Raw genomic sequence first — 22,680 nt, 5'->3', positions numbered from 1 at the left:
TAATGTTTCAATTCAAGAGCGGAGTGTGTAGTAAAACATCACGTGGCCGTCGTACTAAAGAAGTGCTATGTATTCACGTGATCACCGTCACACACACACACACATCAACGGATCAACGACTTTGAGGTTAGATAGACCTTTTTTAGTGGTGTTAATTAAATTTACAACTTTTTTCAGCTTTTCTTTAAATTGTTGTTAAAATAGTGTTTTTTTTTCAGTTAAGTTTACTACAACGTGGTTAAAACCCTCTAAAAATGTCGGAAATGTGAGTTTTAACCCTTAATTTTTGATTATTTTTTCCCCTATGCTGCTTTCAATAGGACAAGATTTTTGTTTTATTTCCTCAATTCAACAGTCTTTTACTTTTTATTTCTAATAATGTTGGAAAAAGTTAGATTTAGGAATTAGGAAATCCATTTTTCAAGCATCTATGTCATATCTGTGCTCCAGAAATCTACAATAGTCCAGAGCGATCTATGGAGGGTATACCATCATATTTAAGGGCACCCTAGGCTCTTGTTCTATCTAAGCTAATCAAGTGCAAAATGGCATAGTCAAATGACTCAAATTATGGTGTTTTCAATTGGCAAGTTTAGTGCAAAACTGAATCCTGTTCTATTAAATGCCATTGAAACAGTGTGGCAATACACTGATTTTGTAGTAAACATGCCAATGGAAAATGCCCTTAGTAAATAGCATAAAATATACAGAGGTAATACAGCATGTCCATGGTAGTAAATGTATTTTTGTAGGTTAACTAGAGTTATTTGAGTACCTACTTACTATTATTATGAATAGCATTTTTCAACTACTTACAGTAGCTAGATTTTGTATTCAAAAAGTTAAATTTTTAATTATTTACTTGTTATAGCTATAATTCAGTTGTTTTATTTTTTTTTTAAGAAATGAGGAGTTTTTAATCGAGGACAATGTTGACTTTGATGACATTGAACTGGCTGATGAAGAGGCCTTGCTGCAAGATGAGGATGAAGTACTAAATCTCAATGAAACTCCAGATGATGAAACTCTCACTGATGCTGGTAAGTACCTACATTATTAAAAGAGTTTACTTTTATATGTTTATAGGGAAAATGTATACACATATTTCTAAATATTAATTTTTTATTAGTATTCTTATCTTTAATTTTCTCTGAAATGTCTTTGAACTTTTAGATGCTTACTTTATTTGCTTTTGTCTTTATGCTTTATTTTTTAATTTTTAATATGTGAAATACTTCTCAACATGACAAAAAGCAAGCAAAGCGAATTTAGGTCTGTCCCTAGAGAAGAGGATTTTAAGGGTAATGGCCAATAGCTGGACATATTCCTCTGATTATTAGTTGGAGATTCGTTCTGGGAACAGACCTTTTGACATCACAATGACATAATTTGACGGTTGGTTCAGTAATAGTTTTGTTAAATTACGTCAAATTTGTGGTGCTGGCTCCATGGAGTGTCAAAGCTTTTATTAACAAAAAGTAATTCAGTTTCAGTTGATGCAAAAGCTCAAACTGATAATGATGAGGAAAGAGGTTCTAGAAAAGATAAGTTTGCCACTGAAAGACAAAGAATTACTGCGCCAGAATCTTCAGGTAAGTTTTTGATAACGCTTTTACAAATTTAAAATTTTTATTTTTACTCAATTTAGATAATGAAAAACCCAACATTAATAACTCTTTAAAAACTAGAGGTTTTAATAATAATCGAAGTAGAGGCCGGGGTAGAGGCAGAGGGGGGAGATATCCACTAAACAACAATCAGAGTAGAAACTATCCTTTTAATCAGGGGATGCAGTACAATCAAGGGACTCAGCCTGGTAGAAATAAAACAGTATTGATCAACCCACGTTTTCAAGGAGTAGTTCATGTCAATAATAATGGTAATTTTTTACTACATTTTCTCTATTGGACATGTCAATTTTGTGGCAATGTAATGTACCTCTTTAGCACGTTTAGCATGGGATGATCAAAGTCAAAACTACCCATCAAACATTTGGCTGCCCAATCCACAAATCAGTCAGAATGCACCAGTTCCACCTCAATCTCCAATGCAAGGATTTCAACCTCAAAGCCTGCAATATCAATCTCCACCACCTCCGTTTACCGGACCGTCTCCGTTTATGAATCAAGGACCACCAATAAATCAGGGACTGATGAATCAACCCCCAACGTATTTTAATCAAGGGCCAGGGATGAATCACCCGCCTGCGATGCAAAATATGGGATTTCCTCCTCCACAAAATAATGTGATGCAATCTGGGTTTGGTCAACCAAACTTTATGAGTCCGCCACCCGTGAATCAAGGCTATGGTGCGCCTAATTTCCCGGTGAGTTATGTTACCATTTTGTTTCTAAAGGGTTTTGTTAAAATTTTTGGTTTAACATTGTTAATTGAAATTCTATTTAAATTGTTTATGGATTCCAAATCGTCACTGCAGTGCACTTCTGCCAAGTTTCTATTCCATCAGTGAATTTAAATAAAATCAACATTAGTAACACTTTTCTTTTTGGTTATGTGTGTTTCATATGGTGTATTTTTGCAACTATAGTAGTACAGGTTTCTTTAATTATTAGCCATCAGGCCATCCACCTGCAGCTCATCCTTACTGGGAACGAATGAATCCAGTAGGATTTCCACAGGTACAACAGAATATATTATTTTAATAATTGGTTTTGCTTTAATCTAATCCTGCTTGTATTTTTATGGTTAATGATTCAATTACTCTGCTGCACACTACTACTTTGAAACAAAGTCATATGAAAGAAAACTAACAGTCGGTAAAATGGCATATTTTATCTAATTTTAGTGTCCACCTTCACAAGGTCATAACACGTATATACATTTTGAATCTCCGCCGCCTCAGTCTATGAACATGCCGCCTCCCCAGTACAATCCGCAACCTACGTTTGAGAGGCCTGTACAATCAAATACCCAGCCTTTCGAAAGGAAGGTAATGTATTAAGAAACTTGCATCAAATGTATTTTTTCATTTAGTTTTGGCGGCGTTCATAAGAACAAATCGATTAGCAATCGAAAAATCGGATTTTGAGTTCGATGAGCAAAATGACGTTAAAGTAATGCTTTTTCGATCAGTAATCGATTTATTTCAGTGCATTCTGAGGGGTAGATCGCCGAAGTATTTTGGTGTACACACTCGAGGTAATTTGAGGTATTATGAGGCACTTTGCCAGTATTGTACGGCATTTCATAGAATTTTGAGGCATTGACTGTATATTTCAAAAGGCTTTGCGATATTTTCATTGGAATTTTTAGCGAAATAAAGCCTAAATTAAGGAAATTTTGCGATATTTTAAGGAATACATTGTAGTAGACCAAGCAGAAGACAATACGGTGCATCAGTATAACAAAATTGACCGCACCTGAAATTATTATGGTAAAATCTTTGTTACATGATATTAATTGAAACAAGGTCACGTGACTGTTTTTGACAGGTATGAACTGGACTTTACAGTGTTGCGAGCTCTAAAATTGCATAATCAAAGTCACTTGATGTGTCTCTTACAATTTCACCTTTACACCTGTCTAAAATAGTCTAAATTTAATTTACCAACTTTTTAAAGTTTAAACCACATTTTAACGGTCACATGATTAATTTTGACAGATATCAACTGGCTTTTACAGTGGTGCAAGCTCAGAATTGCATTATCAACGTCACGTGACGTGTACTTTGCAATTTTAGTTTTTACAACTGTCTAAATTTTATTTATCAATTTTTCAAAGTTTAAACAGCGTTTTGAAGGACTGTTTTTGACAATGTCAACTAGTCTTTACAGTGTTGCAAGCTCAAAAATTGAATTATCAAAGTCACGTGACGTAGTTATTACAATTTTACCACTGTCTAAATTTAAAATACTATAATTTAATTTTTCAACTGTTTCTTTTAAATTATAGGTGTCTTTATTTGACACGTGCTAACTTGGTTACTATGACAGTTAGAAAATTCGTTTAAACGTCAAGATATAACCCGTAATTTCAGACAACCGTACAAAAAATATTTTTGTTTGTTAGAATTTGAAAAAACAGTCACCTGACCTTAGAAAATCAATTTTAAGCTTTCGGCACATGGTCAAACAAAGTGTCAAAAATTTGAAAAAACCTTTACGTGGTCACCTAACCTTACCTAAAAACTGCCACGGGCTTTTAAGCTTTTGAGTCTTCAAAATTTGGAAAAGCAATCAGATAACTTAAGGAAGTCATTTTTTTGAATCATTAATCTTTATGACATTTTGACAAGGGTCAAAATGTCATGTACAAATTGTAAAAGCATACATGCTACTTAATTAATCTGATATAAAAAACTGCCACGTGACCAAAAAAAAATTCAAGGGTGTATTTTATCAAGGTTTATCATTGTCTCAATACCAGGGGCCTTATAACTAAATTTAAGAATACCACAAATGTGTAGGTAAACATTTGAAGCCATTCTGAGCCAGTTTAAATAATTTAAAGACATTTCGAGGTATTTCAAGGTAATATGAGGCATTTTAAGGTATTTTGAGCCATAATGAAGCATTGTGTGGTCTACTCCTCGGTGCATTCATAAGAAAATTGCCTAGCGATAATGAAAAAAAAATCAGAACCTTTTTTCATATGTAATTAATCGATTTAACGTAAGTTTAAGCATAATTTGCAGAAGAAGTTTTTCTTTATGAGAAGTTTAGTGTTAGTGACTAGTGACACTATTTTTTATTTAGATGGCTCCTGTGGAACAATTCCCAAGAAAAAAGCGTCTAATTCACGAACGATTAGGCACCGTAGATTCCAATGTGAAAGTGCGAAAATTTATGGTTGCTGACGGAGATCGTCAGACCAACCGCATTGTGAAAGAATTGAGTATCACTAAAGTTAAATTTGTAAGTTTTCCTGAAACTATTATTTTCGTTTTTAGTAAAGCAAAAACTTACCTACTGGCTGATTAAGAAAAAGTTTATTTATACTGTCAATTTGTGTTTAATTAGGAGGAAGATTCAGAAACAAGAGATTTGAGATTGAAAATTGAAGAACAAAAGAGGAAAAGAGAAGAGATATTAAAGTGGAAAGAGGCCCGAAGGTTGGAGAGTCTAAAAATAAATTCAGGGCAAGCCGAGCTGAATTATCAGCAACCAAAACCGTTTCAAGCTGTTCAAAGGTTGAACATTGTTCAGGTGAAGAACAGGGTAAATCATCACTCCTACTTATCTTCTTTCAATTAAATAAAATAAGTGAAGAAGAAGAAAGAAGTCAAACGTTTTCAGATAAACCAGCAACATCAGAATCGCAGCTATCAACAAACAGGCGGACGGACTCCCGTTCTACTTCAGGTGAAACAGGTCGAGGAGCAGCGGCAGAACGTCGTTAAATTGACGCAGGAATCTACCGCTTCCGAGATCGACGTTGAGTTAAACCAAAAACACTTAAACAACTTTTTGGCCGGGCGCAAGGTTCTTGTTAAAGATGAAACGTTGCCGACAACTCGGCGTGTAATGATTAAAAACTTATCGACCAATACCGGCGACAAAAAGTTGTTTCAGATTTGTAAGAGTATCGGGGAAGTGCAGGTAAGACCACGGTTGGACGGATTTTAACTTGTAATTTCCAATGGAGAAGGTGTTGTGCATTTGTTTTATTTTTTACGATTTTTTCAGTTAAGGTTTAGTTTTGAATTTTCTTAAACCAATTGCTTCTGTTTTTGTTCTTTAGTTGTTACCAGTAAGGTCCACAGCTTTATTGATCTTTGACTGTTGTCCAACCTTTTATAAAAACTTGAATGCCACGGTAAAACAATTTTTTTGTTATCATATTATACCTTTCTTCAGAAAAATAAAGTTTTGAATTTGTGAAGCAGATTAACATGTGATAATTGAATGGATATGATTTCTATACTGGTTTTTATAAGTGGGTACTCAGGGAATATTTCATTAGCAACTATAATTTCGGGTATTGTTTATAAAGTAGAAATTCGAGCCGGCTAGCTAAATATTTTTGTAAATTTTTAAAAACCAAACCCAAAGTGTTTTATGCGGTTCTAATTGAATTTCAGTAGGGTTTATTTTTGTTTTTGGTTAATATTTTTCAGGAAAAAGCAGAGTAATATAGTTTTAGGTTATGTCGTAGTAGGTCTAAACTAGTTTAGAGGAAGAGTAATTAAAGAAGGATGGATGACTTTTAATGATGTTTTTGTTTTTATCTAGTGAGGCACCGTATCAAAACTATAAATATAATAGTAGTAAAAGTTTTATAGTATTCTCGATAAAATTTAATCGAATTTATTTTTGATATGACAACAAATGACCAATGCAATAAGTTTGGAAATTTGATCACTTATAGGGTATTCCAAATGTTTCGAAACCTTTTTCCACAAGGTGAAAGCTACAAAGATGGAATTTTGGAATATCACCATTTTTTCTAATGGATCGGTAAAGATTTTAATCAATTTTTTTATTCTTTCAAAATTCCTTGGATCAGCAAATAATGTTTTGCAAAGTTTTATTCAGGCGGTTTTGAGAAATCTGAGTAAGAACAACAGGTTTCATTGTTGACTAGAATACCTGATAACGTCAAATTAGAAGGTGAATTAGAGATGAGAAATGTATACGGTAGATGGAGATATGAGTTTTCGATCAGGGAATGTATTATTGAATATTTCTCGTGTTTGGAGATGTGAACGTCTGCTGTAATCGTATCTGACCATCACGAGTAATGTTACTCGTTCTCTTTTATGTAATTGAACCATTTTCTATTCAACTTGTAACTTGACACATTATAAATGTTTGACCCGAAATGTCAACCTATTTTGAAAGATCAAAAAGTCATCCCTAATCCACCTTCTAATTAGATATTAACAGGTTTTTTAGTCAACGATATCAAAACTGACTGGATAAAACTTTGTTAAACCCTAACTGCTGATTATACGAATTTTGGTAGAACGTGAAAATTGATTAAAATCATAACCGTTTCATTAAAAAAAATAGTGGTGGATGTCACTGATTCAAAGACCTAGTACTAGGACTCCGTGTGATATAAGTAGAGTATAAATTCTATTTATCGACTATATTCTAGGTGCCGGACATTCTATGCACAAAGAGCTAGAAAGCCACAACATCGCATGAATTTGGCACCAATTTCGCTATATTTTGGCTTTCTAGCCTTTTGTGCATAGAATGTCCGACACTTAGAATATAGTCGATAAATAGAATTCTACTCTACTTATATCACACAGCCCCAGTGCAGGTCCTAAAAATTCGAAATGACCATCAAGATAGACGTTTTGAAACATTTGGAATACCCTGTATTTTTCAAGTATCAAGTAAAGAGGGTTTAACAAAATTCTTAGTCAAAACTGCTTAGAACATTAAATATTCGACTAAATAAAGAGAGAAAAGCTATGCGATACAAATACAGCATGTCCAAGTTTCGATTCTCTATATAGGAATCTCGCTTCCCGCAAGAGCTACTGCAAAGGTTAAATGGGGAATGTTTTAGAGAATTTAATGGACAATCCAACACTATTTTAACAACATTAAATTTTTGTTTCGTTTTTGATTGATACTATCATCGAGATCCTTGTATGAATCAAATCTTGGACTCAATGTATACTCAATTTTTGACTAATAGTCTTTTTGAACTCTTCTTAAATTACGTTACCTTAAAAAATGGCTGTGTTATTTAATTATTTGATACAATTTTAGGTAGAGTTGTGTGTCTTAAGACATGTATATGCATTTACATTAGATTGTATTGTAAACTTGTCGAGTGGCATAGAGTCTATCACTTTCTCACCATAATTGCATAGGTTTAATGCTGAGAAAGACATTTTAATTGTTGTTAGTTCTAATAAAACACATTAAATTCCAGCGTTGAAAAGTCATGGACTCTATGACCACTATGCAAAGTGAATAAAATTCACAAGTGACTTAATATTGCATTTCAGAATCTTCACAGGGATAATAATGATCGACATGCCATCATTACTTTTAAAAGCGTCGCCTCGGCGCACGCCTTTTTTAAGAAATATCAACGACACATGCTCGATTTGTCTATGATCGAGGTGTCCTTAACCTCGGACACAGACGGTCAGGATGAACACTAAGACTGTACTGTACGTTGTTACTCAAACTAATGTGCCGTGTTTTGTGTCTCGTCTATTTGACTTTTAAGGTACAAAGTGTGTAGCTGCATGGTGTGCGAAATTATATTATGAAGTCATGAAACATTTCCAGATTAAGTAAAAAAATAATTTAGAATTTTCAAGACGTATTGTGACAAGAATATTAATAATTTAGGATAAGTTAGCAACTCCGGCTACTAATTTTACCGCAACTCTGTTGATTTGATTTTTTAGTTGTTTTCATATATCAAATTTTACTGTGAATTTTTTGTATTAATTTTAAACTCAATTTTTATTATCAATAGCTTGCATCAAGTTAAAGAAATACTTTTTTAGTTAGCAATAATTTTGTGTTTGATTTGCACCCATTACCCTACAATTAAACAGAAAGTCGATTTGTTGATCGGTTTGAGCTAGCTATCAGCTAAAATTAAAAGGGCAATTAATTCGCGCACGTTCTTGCGTGTTTGTTGTCGTATTTATCACTGGTGTCATCAATCGCAACAAATATTTTTCGTAGTCATAAGACGCGTAATTAATTTCTTTTCTGGCTAAAAATCTTAGTTCTCACGCTATAAATCGAAAAACAGAGAAAGCACAACGGCTTTCGACGTGTTCACCAAGTTGGAAAAAATTCCGCCAACGTGAAGACCGCAACACGCATTACATAGACCTAAACATGGAAAAGCAAGTTAGTAATTAACCCCTGGATTTAATTTCCAATTATAATAATTTATCTCATTATATTTCCTTAAAAATAATTTAAAAAAGTACTCATTAAAACCTTGGACTTTCCTATCTTTGATAATTTAAGTCACACCCTTTCAATTTCTAAACTAATTATTGAAGCCAAAATTCTAATTAGCTGCTAAGGCAAGTCATCAGAGTGATTAAGAAAAAAAATCTGGCTCGGTGTTTGTTATTATTTTTTAATAAGTGAATCAAAGAATAGCTAAACTTTTTTTCTGTCAGTGTAAAATAAGTTAAGGATATGAAGAAGAGCTATATTTAGTAATTAAGAAAGTAGTTAATTATCAAGCATTTTTACAGTGTTTTAATTAAAAGTGTTAAATGACCGTTTGCCTAATTTACATTTATTACCAGCGAGTGCGTTGCCCGTCAAACTTGGCCAATTTACAGAATTTTTTTAGGAAATTAACACAAACTATAGTTTAAAAATGTTGTGTACCTGATTTCCGTTGCTCTAAACAGTTATCTTCTGATAATAATTCTAATACTTAATCTCTCAGGTACTGGTGGTTGAAATTATTATCATGTCCGGTGGACCATGAAAATGGTGCTAACCAAACTATAAACTTGAAAGTGGTACTCGGTTGACCGACCTAGTGCAAATTCTACTGTGTATCGTCTTCAACAACAACATCAAGCGGTAATACACTTTCGTATTTGACCATTAGGTCCTGTGATTCGTTTCTGCCGGGGATAAGTACCAACATAATATGGAATATGAAGCAATACGCGCTTGACCATCGGTCGGATTTGAACTTTAGTGACATTGAACTTAGCTGTGCTAGTGCATAAAGTCTTTTGTTACCTACGACGAAGACTTTTACGTTCCGAAGCCGCTGATGTCAGTTTGATTTGTGATCGGGGTGAATACCATTTCCAAGAACGTCATGAAGGTCTTTTTTGTTTTGGTAAAATTCTTATATTTTCTAACTTATTTAAAAATACAATAGTAGTTTCAATAATAACTAGTAACTTTCTGGTTTCAAGTAATTTACCATATTAAAGCAACAATTATTTATTAACAAAGTAAAGCGTGTAATAAATTCGTTAACACTTTGACATTTTACGTGTGGCATTCCAGGCCAAAAGCACCAAAAACTAATAAAATATTTAAACCTAGTTATGAAGTAAAAAAACTTAATATAGATATTACGTATAGACAATCATTTCGCACACATGCTTGGAAATGTACGCTCTATATTAGCAAACAAACTACAGTTAAAGAATTCGCGCTGAAAACGTTGGAATTCATTATAAAGTTTTATTGGTAAAAGTATTTGGGCCACGATAACTCGTTAACACACAACCGTTCTAAACAAATAAAAATACGAAAAAGCCGGCTTTAAAATGAACTTCTGATAGTAACGAGCGTGACCTAGACACTAAGGCCAATTTTCGCCAGAATTAAAGGCCGCTTTTTACTTTTAACGCGGTACTTAAACTTGGTTCCTTAAATGGAATTTTGTCATATTGTACGCATTGGTCAATCAAAAATGAATTAAGTGTGAACAGTTTAAAAAAAACTGGAAAAAAAGGAGAAATACTAACTAAACAAGGATTAAATCAAATTGCCACAGATTAACGAATTTTGCATAGTGTAAGTGTCAACTAAAGCGACAACTTTTTAATATTATTTCTTTAGTAAATTTAATATTACTGGTTATGATTGTGATTGTGAATAGTTTTTAGGAATATGTATGTATTACTTAATGTCATAATGTCTGGGAATTCTAACTCACCCTCTTTTGAGGGTGAAAATGATGGTCCTGCCTTGATAAATATTTTTGTTAATCTGTTTTTTTCAAATTTCCACATTTTTAATTAAGTCTATCAATTTGAAACATTTACTGAACGGCATTTTATTTCCTGACACATTTGAAACTAAAATTAAATACATTCCGTCAGCAGACCTTAATAAAAGAATAAAACAAGTGGAGCACTTTTCAAACTTCTACTAGGAGTGTTTTACGTTATGACAGATATAATTAAGTTCTGAAACTCCTGGGCTTACACCGAATAAAACTCCCAATTTTATGCCTTGTTACACCATATGTTTTGCAATTACGGAGGAGGAATTTAGAGTAGATTACACGTTTGCAAACCTAACATTATCATTGAAGAGCCTTGGAGCGATCAATTCCTCTGATTGAAAAGACAATATAATAGAAAATAAAACTTTTTGTAGGTATAGCATCTGTTTGCTCACCATTAAGGAATATTCCAGTAAAATGGATATTTTATGTTATAACAAGAAAAATTGGTAAATTTCATGCACATGCACTTTCTTTGATGTCTTTTTCCAATTCTGATACGATCTCTGAAGTTTTTATTGTGTTAAACCTTGAGGCTATAACGGTCTAATACAAACTTGAACCGATAATTGCAAACAATAATTTCCTATATAAAGTCGAAATTAAAAATGACAAGCCCGTTAGTGAACGCTTTCCATTTTCTGTTTTTTTTTTCCCAGAACGAGAGCGATTGTTTCAATTAATCGAGGCGCGATGGAAAAACGCGGCTCATCAAAAAACATGGAAGGTTATTCATTTATATGAATAAATCACCACGCGTACATTCAGCTGCCCTCTTTTTTTTCGTGTAATGTATTTCTGGCATTCGGTGGCGTTGTTATTTGACAACCAGTTACGCAATAATGGAAACCGAAATTGGATTATCACCGCGAATTTACACGCTTCAATCAGGCAAGTGCAAAACGACATCTGCGTAAATTAAGTGATTCCTACTTGACAAGAATTAATTAACAATAGGTATATTGTCATCATTATCATAATTTGGTTGGTATAGGAACTACTAACTGCAAAATTGCAATGTTTATAAGTTAATTAGAGAGAAAACTACCAGGTTTATATTTTTTTTTTGGTAAAGTTAATGCACTAATTCTGCTTATTAAAATCCTATTAAGTTTCGACTTTATATTGAATTTAATATGGATTAGGTCAACGTCCTTTTTAAACTGATGCTACAGAATGCATTGTGTCAACTAACGTAGGAAATTATTTCAATCACATTGCTGGTTCCAGACAATTGAACTTTGCGGTAAATTATATTTTCAAGTAGATATGCAATATTTGAAACTTGAACTATTCTGTTTAATGATGCAATGTTTACCTTGTTTACCGCAGTGAAAGTAGTTGAAATTACCTATCACTGTAAATACCGATCATTTGGCACCATATTAAGAATAAGAATGCACGTTTATAACATCAGAACTGCTGTCTAGAAAAAAATTCGACAATTAAGATACTAAAACTGGAAGAAATGTTGCATTTACAAAATATTGTTCGAAAAAGTAAGAATAAACAATAATGCTTTCACTAATCCTCATGCACAATATTATACAAAGTACAATACATCTGTGGCGCTTCCGAAAATCAAGTATCTCTTTTTGTTTTTGAGATATTTACAAAAAACTGATTTTTCTGAAGTTTCTTTGAAATTATCAACTTTTGTGTTTCATATGGACCGGAAAAAAGTACCTACATACAGTATTAGCCCTTTTGATAGCAATTTCATGATAGTTTCAAAGAAACGAAATGTTGTAATACAATTTTATAGTCACCATCTTGTAGAGCTCAAAAAGATGCCATGAGAAGAATTTTGATTTCTGATTGCGCAATTTTTTTTCTTACTTCTGTACGGTAAAGTGCACTTTTCCGCATTGCAAGACCAATAACCATAACTGTATATTTGATTTTTCAATTAAGAATACACATTTAATCATCTTTGCAAAGAGAAATTTTCATTTTAGTAATTTTACTATACTTGTATATTTTCGTTCAATTTAATGAAAATTGATACTCCTAGGAAAACTAGCCTTTAACTGCAGTCTCGTGCGGGAAAGTAGTACTTTCCGCACTTGTTAGGTAGAAAACTATTTTAATTTAACCGACTTCATATCTCTTACGGTTTCGGATATCCCCATGCAATGATCCCTGTAATTCTTAATAAACAACCCACTTATAATAAAATTTTATAACTGAAATTTTCACTTTACATTTTTTAACTTTAGTTAGCAATAAATTATTGAATAAGTAATTTGAACATTTAACTTTCTTCAATTCCTAATTGACTATATTAACCAAGTTCAAACATTAATACGGAAAATTTTTGCTAATTTTGACACGATTCGAAAGCGCTTGACAAATTACCGTATTAATATGTAGAATGGCCATTTAATTTGGAAAAAATTGGGGGCAGGAATTTACACCGGATGCGTAAATATTTAAATTTTTTATAGTCACCTAACTAATTATTATAAACTTGAACTACTATACAATTCAGTTTTTTTCCAGGTTATGTCAAGTTTCGCAACGTTGATAGCAGCATCAGAAAACTCAAGCAGCACTGATGCTGCCCCTGTGGCTGAAGCCTTAAGGAGAAGAATAGCTAGACCGAAAGCTTTAAAACGTTCCCCTAGGTTTCCCCTTCATCATCCCAGAATAATCAACCAGAAAACCCCGTTCAATGTGCTCCAGAACGGGCCTTACTACATCAACCATTACATTTACTGCGACAACCTGGACCAACACAATTTAGAGCAGATCAAATCGGGATCGATCTCGGAATCAGACAAAATTCAGCTCATCAAGGAGAAATACCCGAGTTTCAGTTCTTTGGACGGCTTGAAAAGTTCTTTAAACAACTTCAAAGTCGAAACTTACACTGGTGATAAAGAACTACATATTGTACATCTACCTACAGAGAAACCCCACGACTTGGACGATATCAATTTGCACTTAAATCTAGCTAACGCCCATAAATCACCGGAAATAGACCTGGAGCTGAACAAACATTTTGGCAGTTTTGAAGTTAACCTAGCCAGTAAGTATTGAGAGGATTTGTGAAATGTAAGAGTAACTCTTAAACTTTTTTCTGCAGGTATTAAACCCCCTAAAGCTGAAATATCCTTACTCCCAACCCAATACAATGAATTCGTGCATACACCAGTCAAGTCTTACTCAGATATATTGAAACCTTTGGTAGATGGAATCAGCGAAACACCAAACAAATACACTAACGTCGTTAATGGCCCAACTTTCTTGAGTCCAAATATTAAAGATCATAGTGAGGAACAAAGTTTTGAAGAAGAAGAATTCGAGGTAAGTTGGTTTTCATTTTTTTTCCAATACAAAATAAACTCAAATATAATGGAAACAACCTGTCAACTCAGAATTAGTAAGGGACATTATTTACAATTTATATTGTTTACGTCAATATATGACGATTACACAAAATCAACATTTTCAACGAGCTTTGTGTGTGAAATTACCAATCAAATCGACTTGCAACTTAAACATTTACGTTATTATAAAATAAAATCGAGCCTAAAAACCGAGTGCATTATTAAAGAGTGGACAAACAAAATGGATTTGTATTTTTTGCCGCACTGAAACACAAATCGAGCATAAACACGGGGACCGGCTGGATCGTATTACTGCATCATTTATTACGGGCCTTAATGCACACGAGAACTAAAAAAAGGCCGAGGAATGTTTACTGTGCATTATGCACGGTGGTATTTTATGTCATGTGCTAATTTAGAGCAAATAACGAGACCTTCAACTAGCATAAAATAAATCGATTGCATGCAAATTGGCAGAAAATGCTGCTGTGCAAGAAACTTTTTTGAATTTAAGAAATTTAATGGTTTTTATTGCCCATATAGATGTTATTGTTATTGGATAGTTAATTAAGAATAAGATTTCTAGCGAAAGTACTAACTGAACCTAAATTAACCAGCCACTGGGGTTATTGTACTTGAATCGACTAGCTGATGATCTTAAAGACGAAAGCGTTAAAGAAAAAAAAAACCACCCTGGAAATCCATTATTAAGCAATAATGAACCGTATCGAGGGTATAGACGCAAAAATGATGTTGTTTTAAAACAAGCACATTTTTCATCATTAGTGCCACAGCTGCGTGCCATAGAACGAAAAATGATTAATAGGAATTCTAGTTTGATTTATAGATTTGGACAGGGTGGCCTTTGATAGAGCACCCCCCGGCACTGTAATTCCACTTTCTGGATATGCGATACTGGTGGAAAAGCAAACAATAATGGACTTTTAGTCTCTTTACGTTTCAGTCAATCGGACATGTGATAATTTCAAGTCTAAATTCATATAAAAAAGCAACCAAAAGCGTAGAACACCTTATCTGTATTGCTTAGTAGGTTCTAATTGGCCTTTGAAAGATAATTGATTAGTCAAAGTATGATAAATTTTATTTTATTTAACCTATGCCGCAGAAACGTGGATACTAAACGGCAAATAAATGAAAACACTAAAAAATGCACAAAGAAAAATGGAACGAAATATGTTGGGAGTACCACTGCGTGATACAAAGATCATCGACTGGATACGCCAAGGCCTTTCTTGAAAGCAGAGAGCAGGACTTTCAAGAGAAGTTTTGATAGAATGTGACAGAAGAAGCTGACAATGGCAGGTTTCTGTCACATTCTTCGTACTTTTTTCTTGGTCTCTCTTCTCCCATTTCAAGAATATGCACTCAGAAAGCAAAGGTGACTAACATTGCTGAACACGTAGCAATATTAAAATGGAAATGGGCATGGACAGTAGAAACCCAGGAAGATTAAATACTAGGTGAAAAGACGATGATGAGGAAGTGCAATGGATAAGCAGAATCGGATGGAGACAGCTTGGAAAGGCGTATGTCCAAAGATGGACCGAAACACTTTGAGAATGATGATGATGATGATAAATTGACACATTGCGCCTACTAAGTTCACTGTTCTCATTCAAATGTTTCTTCCAGTGGCAATAACGTGAAAAACGTGAAAAAGTAGCAAACATAAAAAGGAAGATGAGGAACACAAACAGCCTTTTTCACAATAAACTTTATTAAGCCTCTAATTAAAGAGGGTACGCTCTACACTCTACATGTTTAAGGTGCATAACAACACATCCTCAGGAGCTAAAATTTAAACAATGTACCAAAAGGACTCTCTAATTAGACAATATCATACCTCAAATGTAGAATGATGAGATGTGGTCTTGCTGTCTCCTCTGTATAGAAAGACAGCGTCTTTCCACTTTTGAGTTATGTTATTGTGTAACTAGGGTCTCTTTGGTAGATTGTTTAAATTTTAGCTCCTGATGGGTGTTTATGCACCTTAAACATGTAGACCGTACCTTCTTTAATTAGATGCTTAATAAAGTTTATTGTGTAAAAGGCTGTGTGTGTTTCTCACCTTCTTTTATAATAAATTATAATTTATGCTTGTTCACACTTGCTTAATTGCATCTAATTAACCTATCGGTTTCCGCTATTTAAAATTCTAAATTTGGAGAAACGTTTAAACCCCCAAAATGCTTACTTTTGATTTATTGTTTAACACAACATATTTGAATTAATCTGTCACGATTTAGAAGGTGCGACCTGGTAAAAGGCAACGTGGAAGATACCCGCATAAATTTCGATAGTTAGGTTCATTGTCATTCCGCAGACCTTTCGTTCTCGTTTAGTCGCGATAGTGCTATCAAGATGTACGATGAAAGTGCAAGCGTTATATAATTGGGATTAGAAATTAAATCTTCTTTGTATCGCGGTGACAATCAATAATGTTATTAATTACGAACTGCGTGAAAAAAGAAGAGTAAAAGTTGCTGGGAGAGGCTTGATATGAAAGGACCCGGAACACTTTTACATAGGCTAGAGAATGTGATTTATATGATTAAGATTGTGAACATCAGTTTTCCTTCCGGAGTGAAATTGAACAATGTTTTGTTTCAGATTCCACACCTGGAAAACCATCCACTGGAAAATGACCAACACAAATCAAGCTACAATTCTCCGGGAGCTGTAAACTCTTACGGTGAACCAATCAAGCCCACGAATAACCTAGAAAACCCTCACCAATTCTATTTCAATCCTTCCAAACCCCCATCAGATATTAAAGATCAAGGAAAGTTTAGCTACAATTCGCCAGGGGCAGTGGACTCTTATGGGCTTCCAGTGACAGCCGAAAACCTGCAGAACAATCTTGACAACGAGAAATTACTGCAACAGGCCTATTACCTCAATCAGTTGAACGAAATTCACGACATTAGCAGAAGAAGAAGACAGGGTAGTCAGAATTCCGGGGAGGCCAGGTCAAGTAGGGAAGATGTTCGGCACCCTAATCATCGATACGACTAAACTTTTGGTTTTAAGAATTTGTTAAGCAATATTAGACTGACTCTGATATGGAGATATTAGCGTAGGTTCATTAAGTGTTTTGTGTAAAATTATTTATTTCTATCAAATAAGGTTGTATCAGACAACGTCCCAATTAATTCCTTCCTTTGCGGATGAAGGGCCCTTCTAAAAAACTCGATCGATTAATTCAATCCAGCCAACTATCGCTACCAAACCTAATTAACTGAAAGATGATTAACGACCAAACGATCCCTGAAAAGTTCCGAACGACAACTTTAATTCAGAAATTATTAATCCAGTATTTCGTACATTTGATAAAAGTTTATTTCAAAAGTCCATTTTCTGATTGTTCGTGCACTGTTGCAGCCGGCCAAACGAGCAACATTCTTCAAGTCAAAACCGGACAATTAGATGATTTTTGTTAGCCGGTTCGGGGTCTTGTAATCTGGTACAAAGTTATGTCTTTCGGAAACTGTCTCTGAACTCGGCAATTTATCATCCCTTTAGTTAATGGCTCTTTCCCGATTGTTGGCCAAATCCGATTAATCGATCTACTTAGTTCCTGTTGGTAGTGAATAGTTTTTGCCACGAAAGCGGAATTAAAAAACTTTGCCCCGTATTTTGTTTTTGCCGAAGGAAAAAATTAGATGAAAACTATTTTCTTTTAAAATTTCATTCGATCATAAAGTTTGAAAGTGTCCTATCAGTATGTCTGCAGCCTGTAATCGCTAATTGAATTAAAGCTACAGAGCAAACCACCATACTTTGCAGTAACGTCATATTGTTGATTGTTGATTACTACTACTCTCTGTCTCAAGAAAAGAGGCAATGACGACATTAACTGTGACGTCATATTGAACTCTTATAAATTTACTTAAAGTGAATGAATTTACTTAAAATTTGGAAGGGTGAAAAATTGACTTTGAAATTAATTTTTATGATTTTCAGTCAATTTTAATCATGAAAATTGACTTGTAATCTTAAAAACTGAAAATTTGAAATCAATTTTGAGACAAACGAGTTTAACTCTGAATTTCTTAGAATGTATACAATTTTTGCAAGGTACATAGTGGGTCCATAAGTAAACCTTGACAAGCAGTATTTAATGATGTAATAATATACAGGGTGTCCTATTTGAAATAGTGCAATGTATTCATACAAACAACACACGTCAATGACATCAAATTTCCATTTCGTTTAGTTGACATGTAATAGAAAAAGAACAACAATTTTAACGTAACTACCACTAGCTCTGGGACGGACTTTCTTTTTTTGTGATATCTGTCATAAAGCAGTAATAAATTAACCATAATAAACTAGGACATGGTGGGACGATTTGATACAGATCTTCATCCGGACAGTTTAAACACTCGGATGGAGACCAAACAAAATTGCAGTTTTGAGTTTGATAATACAAAAAAATGGTATGATAGCTGCTGCTGTGTGTGCACGCGAAATAAAGCTCAAGTTTCAATTACGATGGTTATCTTTATTTCCCAGTCTAAATTCGAAAACGCCAATTAAAATCATGACAACGTTTTTATTTTATTTCACTGTTTCTTGTTTTTTTTTGTGTTTAATCGATATTGCTCATTTCCGAAACTAGTTTCAATCAGAAATGTAAACGTTCCGGAAAATTAAATTTATGGAAATTTTTCCAGAAAATTTCATCAGAAAAAAATCCTCAGACCTCTAACCTGATACGTTCCTGAGATATTGAGCAAAAAATTGCAAAAAACGAGTCAATTTTGACGCCCTCTAGCGGCTAAACGGGGCAACTTAGCCGTGCCCGCTTAACGTCACGTGATAGCCCCGTTTATTAGCTTTCTTTTGTTATACGGTGGTTTTATACCGGGTGTGTTAAATAAGCGAGTTATGGACGATTTTCTGGAAAAGTGCACGAATTTTGGATTTTCCTTAATAAAAGTGATTTTTTTAACTAATTTGAACCTGGGGAACACAAATCTGACGTCCATTTTGCTGTAACTGGCATCGTTTCAGACATGACCTTGAAACTATGTTAATTTTGACACTTTAGGGCGTGGCAGCATTGCAAAATGAGATTTTGACAAATGACATTTTACGTCAGTAGGTATTTAAGCAGTTGAGGTTAATTTTGAATTACAGCAGTTTTTACTGTGACAGCCAGAAGGGAGAAAAAATTATAAATAATATTTTTTTAAAAATTCATATCAATTTGAAAAGTTGTGAGGTTAGGTTAACATTTTTCAGAAAGTTTCCGGTAATTTTCCAGAAAAAATTTAAAAATCTAAAAATTCAAACATAATTCGTTTTTTAATTAATTGTACCACTATCCAATATCAATGAAAATAAAGTTTAATGTACTTTTAATCACTTACCTCCGTTTGCACCGTCGTTTTGTAAGCCGAGCTTAACTTAAGTGTGGGTCAGACTGTGATAGTACAGGTGAAAAAAGTCACACTCTAAACCATACTTAACTTAAGCTATGCTTAAAGTAGGACGGTGCAAATGGCGGTTATATGTCTTAAATTATCTCATTAGAATGCATGATAAGTTTGACAATAACAATGACAAATTTGAGAGTTGTTTTCCCTATCATGGAAAATTTTCATTTAAACACAAAAATTTCCAAAAATGGAAATTTTCCGACTCGAAAATTCCATCATAAAAATAAATTTGTTCTTATAAGTCGAACCATTGACAAAGTTTCTTTCTAGGATTTCTTTTGAAAATTCAATATGATTCATCTTATCTTGACTCATGGAAAATTACAGATTAATCAGCTGAAAATCTGCAGCCAGATGCAATAAGGAAGGCGCAATCGCGTTCGAAGCTTTTCCCACCGTTTTCCGAAACTTTTCCAGTTTCGTTATCAACGCGGCCGCGACCTGGTCGAAACTCGCACGTGGAGTCGCAACTTGCCGAAGAAGACGACTTGCGTGGTTAGTGAAGTTCGGAAAGTTGTGCCATTTTTCGGACATGGAGCTGACGCATTAACAGTGGAAGAATGAAAAGTCTCGGAGGATTACTGTTAGGATGCATGATTCCCGTTATTTTTCCAGGTAAGTTTTTTTTTAATTAAAACTCCTTGGGGTTTTAAATTGCGAGCGAAGCAAAAAGTTTGATTGCATGATGTGGGAAGTTTTTTGTTTAGTAAATTTTACAGGCTTAATTTCTAGACAACTTGGACAGATACAATACCTGAAAAGGAGGTTACCATTTATCAGAGTAATCTTACATGACAATTTAACAGATGCTAGGAATAATGTACCTCAAATTAATCTGATTGATTGGTATGTTTCAAAGTATTGTAGATATTTCTTCAAAGCCTGGATTATACAAAAATTACTTATAACAGAGTTAAACAAAAATCGATCTAACTACATAGCCTGTGGGAAACAATGAAATAAAGGTGACAGGGCGTTAAAATTCTTTGATAAGAAATATCAAGGACAGGCTAAATTAATGCTTTAACTATTGATTTTTTGGGAAAAAATGTGTTAAACCCAACATCATACTGAAATAAAGTAGGTAAAGGGTTTTTCACTGGGGACTGACCAACCCCTCTTTTTGGGCTTCCCTGTATGTAATTAAAGAAACTGAGATAGCCATTTGATGTAGTTTAAAAAGCTGAAACAAAAAATTAGTACCAAAATATTCCTAACCTTCAAATAGAAGAGCTACAGCCAATAATGGTGTTTTTTTTCTAATGGATCACCCGGTATATTTAACTATTTTCGGAATGTGCTCGAAATTCTGCAAATATTTTTACAAAAAAAATCTTAGTAATTTTTTGAAGTTTGTTTTTTGACAAATCTTGTATATTGATAAAAAAAATTATCGAGAGGACCATTCATTAATTATAACACTGGAATCATAGCTATAAACAAATGAGGGTAGAATATATGACATGTTTTACAATTTTACAACAAACTAAAATAAAATTATAGGAAATAAAAGAAAAAAAAAATCAAATTTTGTAGTCATTTTTGGATTCAATTTTTTAAACTAGTTAAATGGCTATTTCAGTTTTTTTAATTAGGTACAGGGAAGTCAGAAAAAGGGGGTTGGTCAGTCCCCAGTGAAAGACCCTGTACATTAATTTAAATTGAACTGAGTAAATCAGTTCGCCGATAACCTAATTCGTGTTCGAATATTATTTGTAAAAAATTTTCGTGCATAAATATTTTAAGTGAACAGCTTTACACGTGTTTTCGAGCTTCGTGCCGAAAGTCATAAATTCTGGATTCGCCCTTATTACCTCAGAACTTTTCAAAGTAATACCACTTTCAAATCACAGTTAATATTAATTTTGGTATCGATAAATTATAAGCATTGTTCAGCTATTTATATCAAAGTGTACGTTTGTCAATATCGAATATTGGAGTGATCTCTTTTCGTACATAAACGGGTCGAAACAATTTCATTCGTCCATAAAATGCATCCAGGAATTTGAAATTCCCATTTCGAAGGGTAGTAGTGAAGGAGGCAATATTTTTCATATAATAAAATGTCAGTTATGCGGTTGTTACAAGCAAACTATTGAGGTTCTGCATTTTCCTTTATGTGGAAGATTTATTTTGCGGCGTTGTTTGCATTTTAATGCATACACACTCCCTTTTTGGAGCAACAACCACATTTTCTCATATAAATTCCCACTTTAGCGATCGCGTAATAAGCTTTGCAACAAGGGACACAAACCCTTCAACGTCATGGTTATTTTTACTTAAAATAGACGTTCTGATAATTATTAGAGGGAGTCACAGTTGTCCACGGTTCCCACGAGGTTTTAACAGCTTTGCAATTCGCTTTAATGACACTATTTTTAACTCTAATAGAATTTGGAAAAAATAACGTTTTTTAGACGCCTTTTGAAATTCGAACAATTGGCTGTTGAAAGCTGGAAAAAAATTGATACGACCCAAAATGGACACATTTGCAGACAAAAATTGGCTATTACAACGTTTTATCCCCACCCGATTTCGTATTTAAACGGGACAAAGGACTCGACACTTTAATCACAACTTGTTAATTTAAAACGAGCTTTTATGGCTGATTAAAATGTCCAGAAACGTAGCTAATACTCGAAAAGGAAAGGGATGAAATGGGCAATCATTTTTTGCGATTCAATTTAAAAAGCTTTAGGTGCAATTATTCGAGTTTTAAATTTCAAAATCGGTTCGTATTAATATTAATTCTATTTTTTAAAATTTGAAGTCACAAAGAACATTTGTGTGAGAATAGTACAAATCAAGTTTACAGACTATTATTAGCTAGGCTGTTGTAACTATTTTGTTTGTAAATTATGAGCAAAAAAATATTCTTTAACTCATAATTATCATTTCAAAAACGAGAACAATTTTTGCAAGAAAATTTTAGTTTTTTTGCAAAATATGTATTTTTATTTAGTTTTCATAAAAAACTGCTCAAACTATGATCGTTTTTGTGCTGCGTAGTGTTGTTATGGTATTTTGCAAAGAATGTAATCGTTTTCGACCCAAATAAACTATAGCATCGTCAAATGTAGGTAAAGAACAGTAAGATGATGCTTTTTCACAGTTTTTTCTCTGATCTTTTTTCCCTCTGTACTGTTCATATGATTGTCACGTTATCTGCAGCCAAATCAAAAATTTAACAGACATGTAAGCTAAAACGACATCCT

General features: G+C 33.6%; 3 protein-coding genes across 6 annotated transcripts in view; all 3 read left to right on the top strand.

The window, feature by feature from the left end:
• Positions 1-107: 107 nt before the first annotated feature.
• On the top strand, positions 108-8,453 carry LOC145733473 (uncharacterized). Of its 4 annotated transcripts, none has more exons than XM_081986316.1 (11): positions 108-265; positions 904-1,040; positions 1,488-1,592; positions 1,649-1,879; positions 1,956-2,326; positions 2,574-2,639; positions 2,807-2,950; positions 4,716-4,874; positions 4,980-5,177; positions 5,256-5,558; positions 7,931-8,453. In XM_081986316.1, the coding sequence occupies exons 1-11, from the start codon at positions 255-257 to the stop codon at positions 8,087-8,089; spliced, it is 1,884 nt and encodes a 627-aa protein (XP_081842442.1). In that variant the 5' UTR covers positions 108-254; the 3' UTR covers positions 8,090-8,453. The 4 variants fall into 4 exon arrangements, with proteins under 4 accessions (XP_081842442.1, XP_081842443.1, XP_081842441.1 ...); XM_081986317.1 differs by having other exon boundaries at positions 1,947-2,326; positions 4,980-5,165; XM_081986315.1 differs by having other exon boundaries at positions 1,947-2,326.
• An 821-nt stretch (positions 8,454-9,274) lies between these two features.
• On the top strand, positions 9,275-18,513 carry LOC145733474 (uncharacterized). Its single transcript, XM_081986319.1, has 4 exons — positions 9,275-9,765; positions 13,171-13,699; positions 13,757-13,977; positions 16,632-18,513. The coding sequence occupies exons 1-4, from the start codon at positions 9,745-9,747 to the stop codon at positions 17,034-17,036; spliced, it is 1,176 nt and encodes a 391-aa protein (XP_081842445.1). The 5' UTR covers positions 9,275-9,744; the 3' UTR covers positions 17,037-18,513.
• Positions 18,514-19,607: 1,094 nt separating this feature from the next.
• The window catches only part of LOC145733673 (uncharacterized), a 31,503-nt gene continuing 28,430 nt past the window's right edge, over positions 19,608-22,680 (top strand). Inside the window, exon 1 of the mRNA XM_081986605.1 lies at positions 19,608-20,080. Coding sequence (XP_081842731.1) covers positions 20,026-20,080 — 55 coding nt within the window. The 5' untranslated portion in view covers positions 19,608-20,025. The remainder of the gene's footprint in view (positions 20,081-22,680) is intronic.

Source organism: Ips typographus, linkage group LG9 (genome assembly GCF_016097725.1).
Source record: "Ips typographus isolate SLU linkage group LG9, UJ_Ityp_2.0, whole genome shotgun sequence".
Taxonomy (NCBI): domain Eukaryota; kingdom Metazoa; phylum Arthropoda; class Insecta; order Coleoptera; family Curculionidae; genus Ips; species Ips typographus.
The sequence above is the reverse complement of the archived record's forward strand: the minus strand, read 5'-3'. Positions and strand labels throughout refer to the sequence as shown.